Source organism: Zingiber officinale, chromosome 2B, assembly GCF_018446385.1.
Source record: "Zingiber officinale cultivar Zhangliang chromosome 2B, Zo_v1.1, whole genome shotgun sequence".
In the NCBI taxonomy this organism is placed as follows: Eukaryota; Viridiplantae; Streptophyta; class Magnoliopsida; order Zingiberales; family Zingiberaceae; genus Zingiber; species Zingiber officinale.
Window position 1 is genome coordinate 76,466,997 of NC_055989.1, and position 19,138 is coordinate 76,486,134.

General features: G+C 37.2%; 1 protein-coding gene across 5 annotated transcripts; it reads left to right on the plus strand.

The window, feature by feature from the left end:
- The first annotated feature begins 235 nt into the window (after nt 1–235).
- Nucleotides 236–15,780, plus strand: LOC122045938. 5 transcript variants are annotated; one of them, XM_042606378.1, is made up of 18 exons: nt 236–583; nt 2,189–2,284; nt 2,390–4,063; nt 4,205–4,426; nt 6,295–6,435; nt 7,248–7,648; nt 7,746–8,155; nt 8,239–8,291; nt 8,365–8,448; nt 8,554–10,116; nt 10,206–10,300; nt 11,327–11,435; nt 11,660–11,840; nt 12,316–12,383; nt 13,050–13,159; nt 13,321–14,172; nt 15,333–15,435; nt 15,504–15,780. In XM_042606378.1, the coding sequence occupies exons 2-18, from the start codon at nt 2,209–2,211 to the stop codon at nt 15,518–15,520; spliced, it is 6,159 nt and encodes a 2,052-aa protein (XP_042462312.1). In that variant the 5' UTR covers nt 236–583; nt 2,189–2,208; the 3' UTR covers nt 15,521–15,780. The 5 variants fall into 5 exon arrangements, with proteins under 5 accessions (XP_042462312.1, XP_042462311.1, XP_042462309.1 ...); XM_042606377.1 differs by having other exon boundaries at nt 2,199–2,284; XM_042606375.1 differs by having other exon boundaries at nt 2,189–4,063.
- The last annotated feature ends 3,358 nt before the right edge of the window (nt 15,781–19,138 follow it).

Here is a 19,138-nt window from a genome sequence, read left to right on the forward strand (position 1 = left end):
GTAATTCCAACCAATCCGATGCCCGTTTACGCAGCCAAACTTCCTACCCGATGATCCGCCCTGATCCCCTCCAACCATCCGCATAAAAGTTTCCCATCAGTCGCAAAACGGATCGACGGAGAGGCGGGGGCCCACGCGGATTCAAGGTCTCAAGCTTGCGATCTATGCGATTTGTAGGATGATTTTAAGAAGTGCCGTTGGAGAGGATCCTTACCCCAACATGGCTTCGTGAAATACTCTCCCTTCCAATCCGACACAGGGTGGGCGTGTGAGCGCGAGATAGAGGAGCGTCGAGGAGGAAGACGACGGAGAGGTCGGAGGTGCGGAAGGAAGAGGGTCTCTTGCACCTGCGCTCGATTTCGGCGGAGTATTCGTAGCCGCAGCAGGAAATTGTGTGCCCGTTCGGGAGATTCCTCGGAGCTAGGGTTTGCGGGGTGGAAGGGGAGGCGCCGAGGCGCTCCTGGTCGTCTTAAAGCGCTGATGAGAACCAGCAGTTACGGGTTGGATTTCGGCTCCGGACGTTGAAGGGGCAACATTTCGTCTCCGGATGGAGGGTGGTGGAACCTTAGCCGCTCTTCCTTTGGTACGTACTTCGTTTCTGTAGTTTTAGTATTGATTCGTCAGGTTTGCGGTGGGAAGAGGCGTGTATGCTGGTTTGGGTGCGTCGTCAGTGGCATAATGGGGAGTTAGGTCTTCACGTACTTGGATCGATCCGTTTGCTGCAGCGATTCTCGAATTGTTGACCTTTTTTTCTTTCTCGTTCCTGAAAGTTGGACCCTTTGTGACAAATTTTGGACATTGATCTCATTTCTTCAGTTTTCTTCACTGCACTATCTCGTGCAGTGCCATTAATATTGCTCTGGAGTTCTCCTGTGCGCTTCTACTCGCCATGCATACCATTTAAGTTTGTTTGCTATAGTTTCTATATATCTTGGATGTCTTGTTGTATTTGGATCATAAGTATTCCTTTGTATGGTTATGCGCTTGATGCTTATGACCGTTGCTGAATCATATCCAAAAACAAACATTTTAAGGGAAAATTGATGTTTGAACAAATATGCTGTTTCTTTCTTTCCAAAAAAATATTTTTTTTGAGGCTTAAGGTCCAATACAGTTATGTTGATCTTGTAATCTCGTTTGCCTATTAATTTTTTTTGTCTGTGCAGATTTTGACACGTTTTTTTTTTTTTTGATAACTGAGTTGCTTGCCCACTGTGAATTATACTTAGACAATGTCAGTTAATATTCCTGGGCATCATTGTTGCTTTGGATAATGGGCACTACTGCTGTCTCTTTAATTTTGAATAATACTTCTTAGATGTTCCTTAGACATATTTTTAAAAGAATATATGGTTTAATTTTGAATAATACAGTAATCCTGACGTCAATAGATATATGTTTATAAATTCATTTCAATTAAAATTTTACAGTGTGTTCTGATGCTTTTATGCTAAATTGAGAATACAGTGACTGATTCACTATTTCAGATATTGTTGCTAGTAACTGTATAATTTGATCTAAAATTCAATGAGAATTTTAGCTTGTTGGATAGGACTTTTAAAGTTTTTTCAGGTGATTATTAGTGCTTGTAATGATGATTCAAGACTAATATTTTGTCTTCATAGACCATAATGTTTTGGTTATAATTGGAATTTTACTATTTGTTGTCACGGGTAATTTTCCCCCTCATTTTACACTTTTAGCTTGCTGGATTTCCACCTCTTGGATACCATGTGGCGAATCATATTACTAAAACTGTTAAATTTTCGTTATTTTGTAATAAATTACATTGAATGGAAATGCTGTGATACCTGACGATTGTGATGTAACATTTTTTAATGGTTTTGAGTACAGAAACTTTTGGCTAAATGTGAAGCTAGTTGCCAAGGAGGGCTCTTAGTGCTAAGAAATTAATTCTGTATTCCAGTCCAGAAACCGTTAGATAAATGGAGTGATGATATATTTTGGATACCCTGGCTTCTAGGTCTCACATCATTGTTAATTCTCTTTATGTGTGTGAGTGCACATGTCTTCTGTTTGTTTTAATTCTTGTCATGCTTTCATTTCAAATGGCTATCATACTTATATTTTCATAGTATTAAGTTTCATCATGTTTTTTTTGTTTGTTTAATCTTTATAATTATGTTTTCCTGCCAATTTGGATTTTGGTTTATAAAAATTGTGCTAGATCATTTCAGGGTTTTATCCATGGATTGTGATGATAGTGACTTCCAAAGCCAGAACTTTCAAATAATTGGAGAGGACAATGATGGGTTTCCCCAAAGTTTACAATCATATGATCCTCCAAAATTTGATATTGATGATCACTTTCAGTCTCATTTAAGGTTTGATAGTTTAGCTGAATCACGGCTTTTTCTTGGTATTCAAGGTGAAGAAAACAATTGGATTGAGGAGTTTTCTCCCAGACATAGTGCAGCAGCATTTGGTTCAAGTGCCTTGCAGACTTGTTCCATTACAGGGAACGACGATTGGTCCAATACTCCATCTGAAATTGCACAAATGCTAGTAAAATCTATTGGAGATAATGAGGTAAATCCACAAAACATGAATACAGGGTCAGAATCACATGCAATAGAAGACTCTGCTAAAAATACTCTGGGGTTGGATGAAGATATAGCTACAGCCAACCAGCATGGCGTTTCACTTCAAATTCCCAATAATGAAAAATCAGAATCTGTCTTGAATATAAATTCGCCTGACCAAAAGTATCATTCTGTTGGGGAGGTGGTTGCTTCAGAATCCACAGTTAATGAAGAGGTGGTTGCTTCAAAATCCAAAGTTAATGAAGAATTAGCTTCTTCATCAATTGAGTTACCTAAAGCATGTTTAGTTGCTGATGAGCTTCTTGATGTGGTTCAGAGCAAGAACCAGTTGGATAATTCATCGGTGATTGGTTCATTTGTTGATTGTGGCTATCCTATAAACAAGGGTTGTGAGATGAGTTCAATTTCTGTTCAAAGCAACATTCAGAATCATCCCTTGCCTTTATTCACTAATAATGCGAGTACTAAAACAAGTAATCTGGAAAACTCATTAGCAACAGAGCAAAAGAAGGAAGACTGCCCTGCGGTTAATGTGAATAAGAGCTCAGAACCTCCTGAATCTGAAAACAAACAGAGTGATACATTGCCTACTTTTCATGGTGAACATAAACCAAATGATCACAATTTTCAGGATGAGGCTCTTAATAATGATATTTGTGTTATTAAGGATTCTTCAGGAATGGCTCCGACGATCAATTCTCTGATGTTGCCAATTGAAGGGTCTGAAACTGTGCTCTCTGAGAACTCTGGGCTGCTGGAAGCTATTGCTTACCAGGTAAAATCTTTGAATAAAGACTTGGAGACAGAGGATAAAAGATCAACTGGCACTAGTCAGTTACCAGCTTTAGCAGAGGAGGATGGAGAGAAATTTGTTGAGGTTGTTATTGAGAAGAGAACTGAGCTCTGTGATATAGCAGCGGAACCTCTCAATTCTTCTGCCTTGGTGCTTGAGGAAAGTCAAACGTTTTGTTCCGAGGAACAGAGAGATCTTGATGTGTCCAAAAGAGTTATTGATGACAACAAATGGAAGATAGAGTTTTCATCTTCAGTTCAAACTGAAATATCTGCAGTTGAGGATGATACTGGTTCACAAATTCATCCTTTAACCACCCATAACTTGGATATTATGCAGAAAGAAAAGATTGCTGACAACGAATGCTTAGAAGCTTTTACTGAAAATTCTGCTAAGTTGAATGGCGCAGAACTTACTTTTGTCAACAAACCTTCTGGTTTGCTGGAGGATAGAGAAAATAAGACCTCTTCCTCTCACGAGAAATTGGATCCATTGAGCAAGACTGTTTGTTTGGTTGCTGAATCAAATGTGGACAACATTAGTCATTTGGAGGAAAAGGATAACTCTACACATTCAGGCGGTTCAAATGACAATGATTTTAAGAATCACTCTTCCACTACTGAGACTACACAATTATCTGCACCTGAAACACAGGACCACGATATCATGATGGATGTTGATGAGACATCAATCAAGGACCAAGCAGGTAATATATTTTTGTGTTTTTTTTTTCTTGTAGTCATATTTTTAATTTTAATTGGGAAAAATTAGTGCTTATGTCTGTGTTATCTTATAATTTGTGGTCGTGCCTCAGAAGTTATTAACTTTCTTTCCTCGAACAATTCAGAAAATACCCAGCTGCTACACTCTGAGGTTGAAGTGATAGTAGAGGAGAAAGAAGTGATAGTGTCATCCATTCCAGATTCACACTCAGACGGGAAAGATGTACAGGTAGCTTCCCTGTCAGTTGTGAAATGTGTCATAGACAGTGAGATATTAGGAGAACCACGTGTGATACCAGATTCAGATGCAAAGGGCCCATCAATGGAGAGTTTTTCTGATGGACAAGGTACCTTATCTGCTAACCTGCTGATGTTTCTTTTAATTGATTAAGTTCAACTTATGAAGAGAATTCTGCTTCCAATTCAAACTTAAACATTTACAGTACTCTGAAATCTTAAGATTATCCTTTTTGTTCATCTATTATAACTTATATCCTGTTATCATTTGCTTGACAGAATTAGATTATTTGAGCTTTGGTCTGTATACTAATTATGCAATTCCCGCATGCACGCTTGAGGGGGTGGCCGACATGGGAGTAGGGGGTGGGAAAAATCAAAGATGTTTAAAGGGATTTTAGAATTTAAATTGGCTGCAATCTATGTTATTTTTGGATAAATTCCTTTTCATATGATAAGAATTGATCTATTTGAATTATGATTGATCTCACATGTTTTTAGGATAAATTCCTTTGTAGGTTTTAAATCTCGACCCGTGTCGAGGTTTCGGTCCGGAACAATACATTTTCGGTATCGTATCGTGTTATGCCAATATAGTTTCTATATATTTTTTGACGATATAATTTCTATATATTTTTTAATTTTAAATATAAATGTTTTTTAATTTTATATTTGATTATTAAATTTGCCTTATATTTTGTGATGTTGAATTTATATTTCAATATTTTCTCATAAGATAATGCCTATTGAATTTTTATAAAAATTATTTAAAAAATAAGTAATTCTCAAAATTCAAAACTAAATTTAAAATTATAAAATTATTTAAAAAATTAAAAATAATTATAAAATTATTTGGAAATTTAAATTATTTTTTTTAATGTATTTGTAAATTTTTAATTAAAAAAATTATTTGAAATATTTAAGAATTATAAATATTTTTTAAAATTTTAGATTATTTTAAATTGATATTTAATTTTAAAATTATTTTAAATTTTTTTTTTTTTATAAAGCATTTATTAATTTTTAAAATTATTTAAAATTTTGAAATAATTTTTATTATTTATAACTATTGTTAATAATAGTTTATTTATAAAATAATACATATTTAAAAATTAAAAAATCAATTAAACCAAAAAACAAAAAAATCGTGGTTCCGATGACCCACGGAGGTCGTCACGGCCCCTGCGGAGGGTTTTAGGAATATATAAAATTTTATTAGAATTTTAAATAAATTTTTATATATTTTAATGGGATAATTTAATTAGGATTTTAATAAATATGTTTGGCTATTTATTTAAGTTACGGGTTCATTGGATCTATTAAAAATAATAATAACATAGCTAAAAAATAAATAAATAAATAATAAATAATATTTATTATATGTTTTTAGAATTAAAATAAATAAAATATATAATTAATTATATAATTTTATTAGGGTTTAATTAATCCTCTTTGGATTATCCCTATCATAGCTTGGAGTTGAATGAGATAATAAATCTAAGTTCAGTTTTAATTAAAAAAACCGTTGACACATCACGACCTTTGGCGCGGTGGGTCGCGCGACCCCTCCGATATGGTTGTGGGGTCAAGTGACCCCTTTGGCGCAATTGCTGGGGTCGCACGACCCCTCCCCCGGGGTCGAGGGGTCACGCAAGCCTTCTGCGGAGACCGCGGGGTCATGTGACAACTCCATGGCTGTCACTGCTGCTGCCGGTCGGTGGGCAGAACTGATTGTTTCAACTAGATTGGCACGATATTTCAATCCTTGAACCAAACCCAAGTTTCTGATGTATACAAACAGAATAGATTTGGCATGAGGATTCTGCTAGATGGGAAATGATCTGACTTTTTTTGTAGTGCCCTATTGCATGTCATGTATCTAACGTCTCTCCTCTCTAGAAATAAGGTCCTGTGTGATGAGATTTCTTAATCCTAATATGGCAAATGTCCACATAGATGACAAGTTTGTTTTTTACAGAAACTTCCAAAACTGGTGAAGGTCGGTTAGCTTTTTCAGCTGGAGCATATGCTCTTTCCACTTGCAATAGCACAGAAGGGGAAAATGCAAAGTTAGCTTTGACAAGCAATTCTGACAAACCGAAACAGACTGATATAGAATGTGAGTATACTTCACATTATCCCTGTTGTAAGCAGAAATCTTTTATTAGCTTACTTCACATGGATGGCCTAGGCATATAGAAGATCCCTAATCTTGTATTATTATTAGATTGCTGAAATGGAAGAGTTAAATTATTAGTTGATTGTTCTATAAATAATTCTACAATCCGTTGAATTTGCAATTACATGGAAGTATATGTTAGAAATTCTGTGTGTACAACATGGGATTTTATCAACAGTAACACCATCAGAACTTTTTTTGGTTTCTTATAGTATGTATTGTTTGTGTTTAGTTGCACAATGAATTGTGATATCATCTAGTTCGGTCATCAATTTGCTATCTTCTGAAATGGTTTGAGTATCAGTTGGTTGCCCACAAAGAATCTCTCTAATCCTTTAAATTTGTGCATGCACATGAATGTTCTCAGTGCACAACATTCAACAATCAACATCATTAGTATTTTTCATATGCTTATAGCATGTGACGCAGAACAGCGGAAGAATGAAGATACAATCCTCACCTTGACTGCGTTATTAGGTCTTATTTGTGTTATAGTTACACAGTGAGTTGTAAACTTGTAATACTACCTTGTTAGATCAGTTATCTTTCTGTTAAAATTAAGGTTTTGTTTTACCCAAGGTGAGATGAGTGAGGTTCATATCTTGTCTAAAATAATAATCTTTTACATGTTATCTTGCTATAGCCTTGTAGATGGTCATTTTACTTCTATGCATGTAGATGCACAATTTTGTAGTTAGTGTTAGTGCACTCCATTGAAAACCAGTGTTTATCATGTAAAAATCTATTTGCAGTTGATACGTCAAATATTGGTACAAATGGCTTTTCTCAGTTGCCTTTGCATGAAAGCAATCTCAATTCCTGCTCCTTTGACTCTCAAGGTGGAAAGCCAAGTTCATATGAAACAAATTGTGGTTCACTAACTGTTATTAGTTGCAATGAGTGGAACATTGAGGAAAGGAGTAGCACACAATATAGAGAAAGGAATAGTTCATTGCAAAATCTTGCAGGCTCTTCTTTAGAGGCATTAAAGTTTGATAGTTTTGAAGGCACTGTTCAAGATTCCAAAATGAGTACTTTAGGTAATGATGGAAACTTCACGTTTGTAGTCCCCCTAGACAAAAGTGATCCCCCAGAAGACAGCAAGAAGGATCAGGAATCCATCTCCCAAATTCAGTCCTTAGAACAGCATCAGGTGATCATTTTAATGCATTCACATTCAAATATCCATTTGCATTTGCTACCATTGGCAAGATCTACAACTAATTGTAGCATATCTTTCTCAAGTGTAGATTTCTAAGGAGATTTCTCAGGAACATCCAAGTGAAACTGTAGAAGAAATTACTAGCAATCCTAGCTTGAGTGTGGAAGACAAAAAGAAGAAAGTGTCTGTTCGTGGAACTAGGAAGGCAGGCATTTCAAAAGGAGACGCTGATGAGAATTCACAAGAAAAACATTCTAAAGGAAGCAAAAGGACACCACGTAGTACCTCTAGCAGAGCCTCACGAAACAAAACTGGCAAAGAAGATGTACAACAATGTCTCTATGTTGATTCTAATACTAAATCTTCCTGTTCTCCAACTGTTCAAACATCTAATCTGCCAGACACGAGCACATCAGCGCCGCCGCTATTTCATCAGCCTTTCACAGATTTACAGCAAATACAATTGCGTGCTCAAATATTTGTCTATGGCTCTCTCATGTGAGTTTCAGACACTTCATTATCATTCCTTTCTTTATTATTTGATTTAGCTGATTATATTTATATTATTCTACCTCTTTCAGACAAGGAGTGCTGCCCGATGAGGCTTGTATGCTTCCAGCCTTCGGAGGAACTGGTTAGTGTTCTGAAAAAGTTGGTAAATCTTTGTCTGTCATTCTTGACTGATCTGAACTGTTTTGCTTAATTAGATGGAGGAAGGAGCTTATGGGAGAAAACATGGCGTGTTGCTTCAGAAAGGTTTCATAACCAGAAATTACTAACAAGTAGTTCAGGTACTCCTTTGCTTTCTCATTCATGCGGGTTTCATTGAACATAGCTATTACATCTTTGAAAGTTATTTGAGATTTTTGATAAAGTTGTTACTATTTTGGTTGCAGAACAAGTTGTCAGCTGCAGCCCTCTTTCAAGCAAGGTTCTTAATTGCTCTGCTGGTAGGAGGGACAGTAAAACCCCAATTGCAGCTACAAAAAGTTCCGTTGTTTCTTTCCAATCACCATTCCAGAGTTCATCAAAGGATGTTTTACCCTCAAATATCACAAGAGGCACCTACTTGGAATCCAATCAATCTCTGTCGCCGTTACATTCATATCAAACTTCTCAGATGAGACCGTACTTAACCAATTCTGCACCTTGGTTTTCTCCTAGTCCTCACCATGCTTCCTGGACTGTTCCCTCACAAAGTTCACCTTTTGATTCCGCTGCACAGCATTCTTCTGCAATAACTTCTGAAATAGCTCAAGTAATGCCTGCAAGAGACTCTTCTAAATCTCTTGCTGCAAATTTGCAGCTTACCTCACATGGTGCCTTGCTGCCTCGTCAAGATACTCCAAGTATTTCTTCGTCATTGCCAAGTCAGATTCAAAATAAGGAAGCAACTCCTGCAGGAAATAAAAACCCTTCAATTAGGGACAAATCCAGAAAGAGGAAAAAAAATTCTGCGTTAGAGGAGTCCGTGTTGAATATTTCAGCTACCCAACCTCAACGAGATTCTGCTTCTGCCACTTGTATCACTAGTAATCTGCCTAGTTCTTTATCCTTTCCTCTATCTTCTAGTTCTCTAAGTCCTAATACATCTGTTGGCTTTGTTTCAACTACATCTCAAGCACCAACTGTTCCTTACTACCAAATATTGGGCAGTAATTCTCAACAGAATGTCCTCTCAAAAGAGACCTGTACTCATATTGAGCAATCAAAAGTGCAAGCTGACAGTGCTTCTGCTTATGCTGCCACTGCTGTTAAGCACAGCCAAACTATTTGGGAGCAGATGACTGTTCAGAAGTCAGGCCTCGCATTGGAGGTTGAAGGGAAACTTGCCTCTGCAGCTGTTGCAGCTGCAGCAGCTGCTTCTGTAGCAAAGGCAGCTGCAGAAATTGCCAAGGTTGCATCTGAGGCTGCAAAACAGGCTAAGTTGATGGCAGATGAGGCAGTTAATTCGTCATATGCTGAAAATATTACTCAAAACACTGAAAATAGTCTTGATATTGGAAAAAGTTTGCTTAACTTGCCAGTTAATGACAAAATTAATGGTCTTTCAGTTATTTCTGCTGCACGAGAGGCTACAAGGAGGAGGGTAGAAGCATCCTCTGCAGCCATGAAGCGGGCTGAAAACTTGGATGCCATACTGAAAGCTGCAGAAATGGCTGCAGAAGCTGTGTCCCAAGTTGGAACGATCATTGCAATGGGGGACCCTCTGCCATTGTCGATAAGTGAATTAGTAGAAGCTGGACCTGATGATTATTGGAAACGTCATCGTATGACTATGAAAATTGATTCTGAATCATATTCACAGGCCAAGAAGAATTCAGGTTTGCATATAGCAAGTGACCATGAGTTATACGCAAAACAATCAGCTGAATTATTGCCATCAGATCATAACAAGAGACCAAATTCTATGCCTCCTGGCAATCAGAAATCCATACCATTTGAGGAACATTATGAAGGTGTGCAACTTGTGAATTTCACAATATACTACAATTGTTTATGACATACTTTATGCAGTTGTCTAGATTCACCTTTATATGATTTGCAGGGCATGAGTTACAAGGCAGTGAAAATATTGTTTCAACTGAAACTGGGAGCAGTCCTATACAAGGAAGTACCATTCAGACAGGCTCCCTTGTTGAGGTATACAAGTCTGGGGAAAGAATCTTACAAGCGGGGAATGCTTAAATATTTTGACCTATATTAAATAAGATCTTCAAATTATTTCTTTTTTAAAAAAAAAAAATATTACTTTTTAAAAATATCTCTATTAAATTAGATCTTTAAATTATCTATTTTCTTTATTTTTGTTGGCCCTGATTTTCATACATTAGTCAAAATATGGTTTTCAGGATGATGAATTCCAAGTTAAGGAATGGATCCTAAACCCTCAAATAGTTAAGCCATTTGTTACTTCTATGATATATGGAAAATGGAAGATGTAGAAAGCCTCCTCAAATGCAACACCATGTTTTTGTGGCTGAATGGCTGTTTTTTTCAACCTAGCTTTCGATTAGGGATGGCAAGGTCGGATTTCATATCCTCTTTACCCATTCCCATCTATTATATTCATCTATTCATCCCCATACCCATTTCTATACCCATCGGGTATTTAACTTTCATCCTCATCTCCATATCCGTCGGAGGATTGGGTATCCAATTCCTACTCATCATCCTATTACTATCTACAATTCTCATTTTTTTTAACAAAAATTATTTCAATGTACTTGTTTGCTCTTCCTCATCTCGGGCTTCTTCGATTGGGTGAGAATTTCTTGTGAAAAAGAAGATGAGATACGTGTTGGTGATAGGGCAAAGAGGCAAACTAAGTTTTTTTTTATGAGATAGAAAGCGGGTTAAAGTTTTTTCTTATATATCGGGTATCGGGTAGGGTATAGATAGAATTTTACCACAGCCTCCATACCCGAATCCGAAAATACCCATATCCGATTACCTGCTTACTATAATCGGGTCTAAAAATTTCCTCTATACTCTTCTCCATTCGGTTCGGATATCAGATTTCCCATCGGATTTGGAGAAAATTGTCATCCCTAATTTCGACGACTCAACCTATTTTAAGATGAAACTTTGCTTTGTTGGAACCACACCTCCTTGGAAATTATTCTTCGTTCATTTTCTCTTTTTGCTGACACTGGACAAAATACTTAGGTTGTAGCTAAAGAAGGTGGCCTTCGAGGAGCTTGGTTTTCTGCATTTGTCCTTGATATCAAAGATGGTAAAGCATTTGTGCAGTACAAGGATCTTCTGTCTGCTGAAGGTACAAGATTCTTACTTGAATTAACAAGGAGGTTACGCTAGCACCTAAAATTATTATTTTTAACCGTCACCCGCTCCTGGGAAAATACAAAAATCTGAATTTGGTTGTGCGTATAAAGGGAAAGAAAATATAATTTCAAATATGTGATGATTATTTTTAACTCTGATTTGATGATAGTAAATTTTCTAGTAATTTAAGCTTGTATGCCAATTATCCCAATTCAGGTCATGACAAGCTCAAGGAGTGGATACCACTTGAATTCAAAGGTGACCAACCTCCCAGAATACGTGTAGCACATAGCTTAATGGTAGGTATGCCAGAAGGAACAAGGAAGCGGCGGAGAGAGGCTCTAGGCAATTTCAATTGGGCAGTTGGTGACAGAGTAGATGCATGGATGCGTGATGGGTGAGCTTAATTTATGCATTTTGCTTTGTTTTAAAAAATTATTTGTTAATTTAAAGATTTATTCATAAAACATCAACAAGCCATATTGGTCTCAACTTTTTTGGGTTGGACGCACTCTTCTCATTTCTCCATAGAGAATATTTAAACTGTTGTTGATATCTCAACCTACTGTTCTATTCTCCCAAATTGTTCTATTACTAACTATATATATAAAGCAAGTATACTTTGACTGTTTACTGGACAGTTCCCATATTAACTGCAAAAAGAAGACACACAGGCAGGGTGGATAATTTCCCATCTTCAAGCTTTTGACTGTCTTAGGATTACTTTTCTCCTGTGCTTAATATTCCATTTGCCTGGCAGATCTTTATGAGTACTACGTTGATCTATTTTTAATCAAGTGATTTCCTAATGCTATATTATCATATATACATGGTAATCATGAAGTAACCGTGTCTACTTCTTGCATATTCAGTTGGTGGGAAGGTGTTGTCAGTGAGAAGAATCCAGATGATGAAACCAAGTTAACTGTACACTTTTCAGGTATGTTTGTAAGGCAAATTGCTATGTTTTTCTTCCCTTGAGTTTTCTTTTGGTTAAAATTGCTTGTAAAGAAGGCAGCATTTACCATTTAGCAGTTTAATGAACTAATGATGGTGTGGTTTCACTCTGGCTCTTCTTTCTGTAGCTCAAGGTTGGTTAGTTAAAGAGCGAACACATTCAAAATACTATTTTCTGTATAATTGTCGAGGATATAAATATAGGAATTTGCCTCTTTACGAGCAGCTATAGATTTTGGGATTAGAGGATAGCCAATCAACTTCTAAGATGAGATTAGAGTACGAGGCCATTTCTCCAAAACTACATGTGTCAAAAAGAAATTCATCAATTCATATGTTGGGTTTGAGCCAATCTAGTGAAATATACACATCCAACATGTATCCATGGAACACTTCATAAAGGTTCCGTTACTCATATGCATTTATGCACATCCAATTCATTCTGCGATTGGTTGTTTAACCTTTATTATTCTTCAATTGTATAAAATATAAATTTAACCATCCTTGATCCTTATCTGTTATTCTAAGTGCAACTTCAATATATTAGTTTTTTTTTCATTTATCTGTAGGATATAATTTTAAAATTACATTCATTTACTGGGTTGCCATTTTTCTTTTTTCTTTCTTTTGTTGATTAAATTCAAAGCAGGGGATGACTCCTCAGTTGTTCGAGCTTGGAACTTACGACCTTCACTTTGTTGGCAAGATGATCAATGGATAGAATGGTCTAAAGAAAAAATCACTCTTGAAACCTATGAGGTATTTTGTTTTAACCTTTCTCAGCAATGTCTTATCTTTGCGTTTTTTCCTTTGTATTTCCACTGCTAACTGCTAGGCATTTGCCTCCTTTTAGATTATCTTTCTGTTTCATTTTAATTTTTTTGGGGTTTGAAATGTGTCATTCTGTTATCCTGCAATAGGGAGATACACCCCAGGAGAAACGGCGAAAGCTTGGGCTAATAGATAACAAAAATAAAGAAGAAATAATTGAGGGAGGATTGAATACTTGCACAAATGACTCGAGCAAGTTGGAAGAGATAAACCAACTTAATTTATCAGCAAAGGATGCAATATTTTCCATGGGGAAGAATGTTGGTGATGGTAATAACAATGATGCATTTAAGGTCAAACGGGCAGGCCTTCTGAAAGATGGACCAAAGGTGGTGTTTGGTGTTCCTAAGCCTGGAAAAAGACGCAAGTTTATGGAAGTTAGCAAACACTACACAGCTGATAAAATTGAGAAAACAGCTGAAAGGAGTGATTCGATAAAGTTTGCAAAATATTTGATTCCCCAAGCACCTCAGCCATGGAGGAATAGCTCCAAAGCAGACACTAAAGGAAAGCAAGGCACCAACTTGAATACCAGAGTCCTCAAATCTTTGAGGTCACAGAATGTTCAGACCAAAAGTTCTGTGGGTAAGGATAAGTCAGTTACCAGTGCTTCTGTCTCAAATGGAGTAGAAGTGAGTCTTAAAACTTCTTTTAGCACTGGAGAGAAGAAGAGTTCATTAGAAGTTGGTTCTCTTCCACATTTTATTGGTAAAGTAGATGTTGCAGTCCTCGGGTCCTCTGTGCAGCATGTACCAGCTATGCCAGCACCTAAGAAGAAATCCTCTTCTCTTGAGCTTGAAATAGGGGGAAAAGAAAAGAGTTCATCTGTTGTGGACCAGTCATCCAGATCTGAAGTGCAAGGTTCTGAAAATATTGTAAAAAGATCTGCTGATGTTACTGAACCCCGGAGATCGAATCGTAGAATTCAGCCAACATCAAGAGTGAGTTTTCTGACTTCTGTTTTACTTTCAAATCATATAATTTCTTTGTTTGCTTCATTTGTTTCGAGTATAATTGAATTGTTGTTTTCTTTATTTTTGAGAAGTACAATGAGGAATGCTCGGCTTCATATGTAGACCTATCTTGTTATGCTTTTGCCACATGTTATCCTTTCTAGAACTTCAGTCTCAAATCTTAACTTGCATATATGATATAGGTTATGAAGTTGACTTGATGACAATTTGATGGCGTCTTAAAATTGGACATTGATCTTAACACATCATGTTAGAGTGACAAGCTCTAACTGGTCAACTTCTCTGAAATTTTAGCTTCGTTTTTTCAAATTGGTGGCTGCCTACTGTCCATGTCCGATCCCATCTTATCTATTGCACAGTCAAACACATCATAGTATTATGCATGGCGTGTCAAGTCATCCTGCTAATATGTTGCTAGTTGTATTATAGTTGACTCATGTTGGCAATGACTTCATGACCATTCGTCATACAACTCACGATTTAGTACATTGTAATCATTCCTTGTTATCTTATGATTACTAATCATATCTTAAATAGAAAAAAGTAAATGCATAGACCACTGTATTAGTTAAAAGCTATTCATGAAAATTGTCTTTTTAGTTTGATATACAAAATAAAAGTTTGTTAGTGCATCATGTCTCATGTTTCACATAGTGCACCAACTTTCTCACTGGCTGATTGAAGAACCTTTTGCTTTATAGGGCCTTGTCTAGGAATAGATTGCAATCCACCTCCAAGCATTGTTTTTATATATGGAATAGTAGATTCTAAATTCACATTCTCGAGTGACAAAATTACCTGGTTTCATATCATGTTTTATTCAATGTTCCTTCATCATTAGGTTAAACTCTGCTTTTATGTACCAACATGCATTTTGTTCCTATTATAGAAGGTCGATATTAACTGTGTGAGGGTTTTCTTCTGATATATCACAATCGACAATTTAATATTCTTTATCTGAACCTATTGCTTTTTCTTGAAAAAAAAGCTGTGTTAGTGAGATTGCAAATAAGAAACACCAAAGCTTGTGTATCGATTAATATGAAATATTTCAGGAGCCCACTTTTTTGGCCATTGTTTTCAAATTCATAGGTTTTCTGTTAAGTTGATATTATTACCATACACAGTTACTGGAGGGATTGCAAAGCTCTCTGCTCATATCAAAGATTCCCAGTTTTTCACACGATAAAAGTACCAAGACCTTGCATAAAGGTGGACCATCTTCTAGAGGTAGTTTTTCTTTCAGATAATAGATGCATTGGATTGCAGGCATTTTACAGTCCCCACTTTTGTTTCAGGTCAGAGTCACAGATGAACGCAGATAGCTTCGTTACTGATGTATTTCAGATCTCATAGATTTCCAGCGCAACTATGACAGGATTAAAGTTAGGGTTCATGTACATAAATGCTATCCCAGGTTTGCGATACGAAAGACTTCTTTCTCAGATGATAGATGGTGTAAGTGAAACCTTTGTGATCAGATGACTAGGTGTATAATGCCATAGGTTCAAAGTTAACTGCTCTTTATCATGAGCCTAAACGGATTTATTCTCAAATTCTGATTGTACTTGTCAAGCTATTGAGTTTCTTGCTGCTTGTGGTAGATTTGTGCAGAAACTTTTGTTTTTACAAGCACTGTTCCTGTCGAAAGTGTTTAGCAAGGTAGTCACCTTGATAGAAGTAATAGCTTCGATAATCAATGATATTAAAAGGTAATTTCAGACGGTAGACGATTAACCCATTGTCTAATATAGCGGTCATCTTGACATCCAAAGCACGCGTCCCTTGCTGCGTTGGATGTGGTCTGAGGAAATAGGGTTTAAGGTTTAGGCCTGGGCAGTGGTGTCACACAAGGCAAAGAGGCCGCAAGGGTCTAACACAACATGGCGCAATTGGAGTCAAGCCACGAAGCTGTGGCTGTTTTTCTATGGGCTGAACTTTGTATCAGCATCCCTTTGCGAGGCAAGACGTGGCATGATCTGATCAGTGTTGGATTCACCGAGCACGACCTCGTAGTCGGACTGAGTGAGCTAGGGCACAGGGGCAAGTCTTTCAGGCTGACCTCCCATGTTAGGCCGTTTCATGGGCCGAGATCTTAAAAGTGCCCAATCCCTTCATAGGCCTGCTCAGGAAAGCCCGAAATGAGAGGCGTGGACAACACGTGATTTAACCGGGACACTGGCACACTATAAAGTCCTCACATCGCCGATCGCCTTTCTCGTTGAACGACCGAAAGCGATCTGAAGCAGAGAGCCGACGCGAAGACTTCTTCGATCACTAGGGCTTCCATTACCGGCGATGGCCTACCGGAGCTTCGGATACTAGGTCTCTCTTTGCGCCTGCTTCTTAAATATCCCCTTTTATGTTTGATTGGTTCCGGTGATTTTGGTGGTTTGCAATTCGTAGCTCGCCAGCAGGCTAGGGTTTTTATTGAGTTATAACTTCCTAATTTCGATTGCCCGTTGGTTGATTTTAGTTGCCATTGTAGTCTTATCGGAATGGAGAATCACGAACAAGATTTTTGGAACAAGTGTTCATGACTTCTTTCATTTGAAATTTTTAGTGAGATCTTCTATGTGAGAAGACCGTATCATTTGAGTCTCACGGCAACGCCACAACTGGTTTCCTTGAGAAGCTACTAACATCACAATAGAAACAGTTAAAAGCAAACCATCTTAATGTGTCTTGGAGACTGTATGAGGCATCAATTGACTTGTTAAGATGTGAAGAGGAGGTTTTTAATTTAGGGCTTTTTCTTTTTGGTTCTTGTTGAAGTGACGCTCGTTCCTCCCAAATATCCTCAAATGCATTATAATTCAGTTTTCCATTCAAACCAATCTTTCAATTGTATGATCCAAAAATGAACGAACTACTAGCTGCAGGAATTGCTGAAGACCCTGCAGAATCCAATATGGATTATCCAAGTCTGCAACAACAAGGCAGCCAGCAAATCTATTCTACAACTAGTGCTGCAGTAATCTCACCATATAATCCCCCACAAGAAGCAATGATGGGACCACCAGGATACCCACCAACAACTCGAGCATAGCCCAGTTACTGGTGTAAGGTTCAAGCGAGAACCAAATGATGAAATGTGGACCCTCCCTTCAGCACAACAACAAGGGGGAGCTATTTTTGTCATCCCAAAAAACTTGAGACTATTCCATGATGTATTCTCTAGATGGGAATCAATCATCAAAAATCATGTTGTCGGCCAGGGTTTCACTGACTCCAAGGATAAGGCTGAATACATGGAAAATCTATTAGGTGAAATAGAAAAGTTGGCATGGATACAATGGAGAATGACACATCCAAACAAATATGATGCCAATCAGTATTGCAGAAGGACGAGAAGGTATGCAAATTATTCTTTCTCAAATGAGGCGTGTGTTTTCTTCAGAGGATTCTACACAAGGATCTACTTCTATTCAAAAGGCAGCATATCGAGACTTAGAAAAATTCTTTTGTGATAATGTTAAACACATTGTTAAATATATGAATGACTATATGAGGCTAGCATCAAAAATCGAAAGGCTTTATACTGGAATAGAGCTCTCGGATAAGTTCTGGTTTAAGATGCCCAGTGATCTAGGTAGCAGAATAAAAGCTGCTTTTGATGAAAAATACCCAGGTTTAACTGTTGGAGTATTTCCAAGAATATTATTTGCTTACAAATTTTTGGAACAAGAATGCAAGGAAGCAGCTTTCAAAAGATCTTTAAAGAACTTACCTTTCTGCAACAGATACCTATCCCTGGATACTACAGGGGGCAAGAGCAACGTAAGTACGGAATAAGAAGAAGTCGAACATACAAAGGCAAGCCTCATGACTCACATGCAAGAATAGAAAAGCGAAAGCATTTGCTTAGGGATAAGAAGTGCAAGTGTTATCTCTGTGGACAAGAAGGTCATTTCGTCAGGGAATGCCCAAATGATAAAAGAAATATAAAGCGAGTGGCGGTATTTGAACAATTGGCACTCCCAGATGACTGTGACATCATGTCAGTTCAAGAAGGTGAAGCACAAAGTGATGCAATCTTTAGCATCTCAAAAGGAGAAGATGACCTTGAAGATTTATACAGGTCAATTCAAACCCTAAGCTTAACTGAGTCCATATTTATGCTGGGACAGGAAGATGGAGGATATAGACCACAAATAAAGATTACTGAAAAATAGCTGAATTGTTTGCATAATTGGAGGTCAAATGAATCAGTCTATCCCTCGCAACCAACCAATTGTACCTGCTGGCAAAGGGCTACCATAAAAAGAGCAAGGATCCATTGTCCAGAATGTTTTACAACGGTATGTAATTTATGTGGATCTTATTATTTTAACAAAGAAGTCCTTGTGGTACTAGCAGCACCAGCGCCATTTTTTTCTCAAAACCTCATACAAGAGCAACAGTACTACATTACATGGTGCCAAGGAGAGATGGAGCGACTACAAAAGGAAGCAAGCTATTACAAACTTTTATATGAAGAAATTCTGACGGAAAAGCAACTCCACTGGAGTATGGAATCAATGAACAGAGGAAAAGCTCCTTTAGAAATTGAAGATGAAGAGGAGGAAAATGAAGAAGAAGCTCTAAATATGCTCTATAAAGAAACCACTAGTAGGATCTTGGCTACGCAAGAAGTTAAAGGACCAAGGTTAGTAAAGAACATGCTTTATAACCTAGCCATAGAAATAGAAATTTCTGGTATTTCCAGGTTTAAACTTAGGGTTATTCTCGATACTGGAGCTACAACATGTTGTGTAGACCAAAACTCCGTTCCGAAAGAAGCCTTGGAAGAAAATACATTCCTTGTTCAATTCAATGGTGTAACTCTCAACAAACTGTTCGATTAAAGCTTAAACAAGGAAGGATGTTTATTGGGGAAAATATATTCAGGATTCCTTACATCTACAGTTTTCCTATGATTTTAGGAGATAGC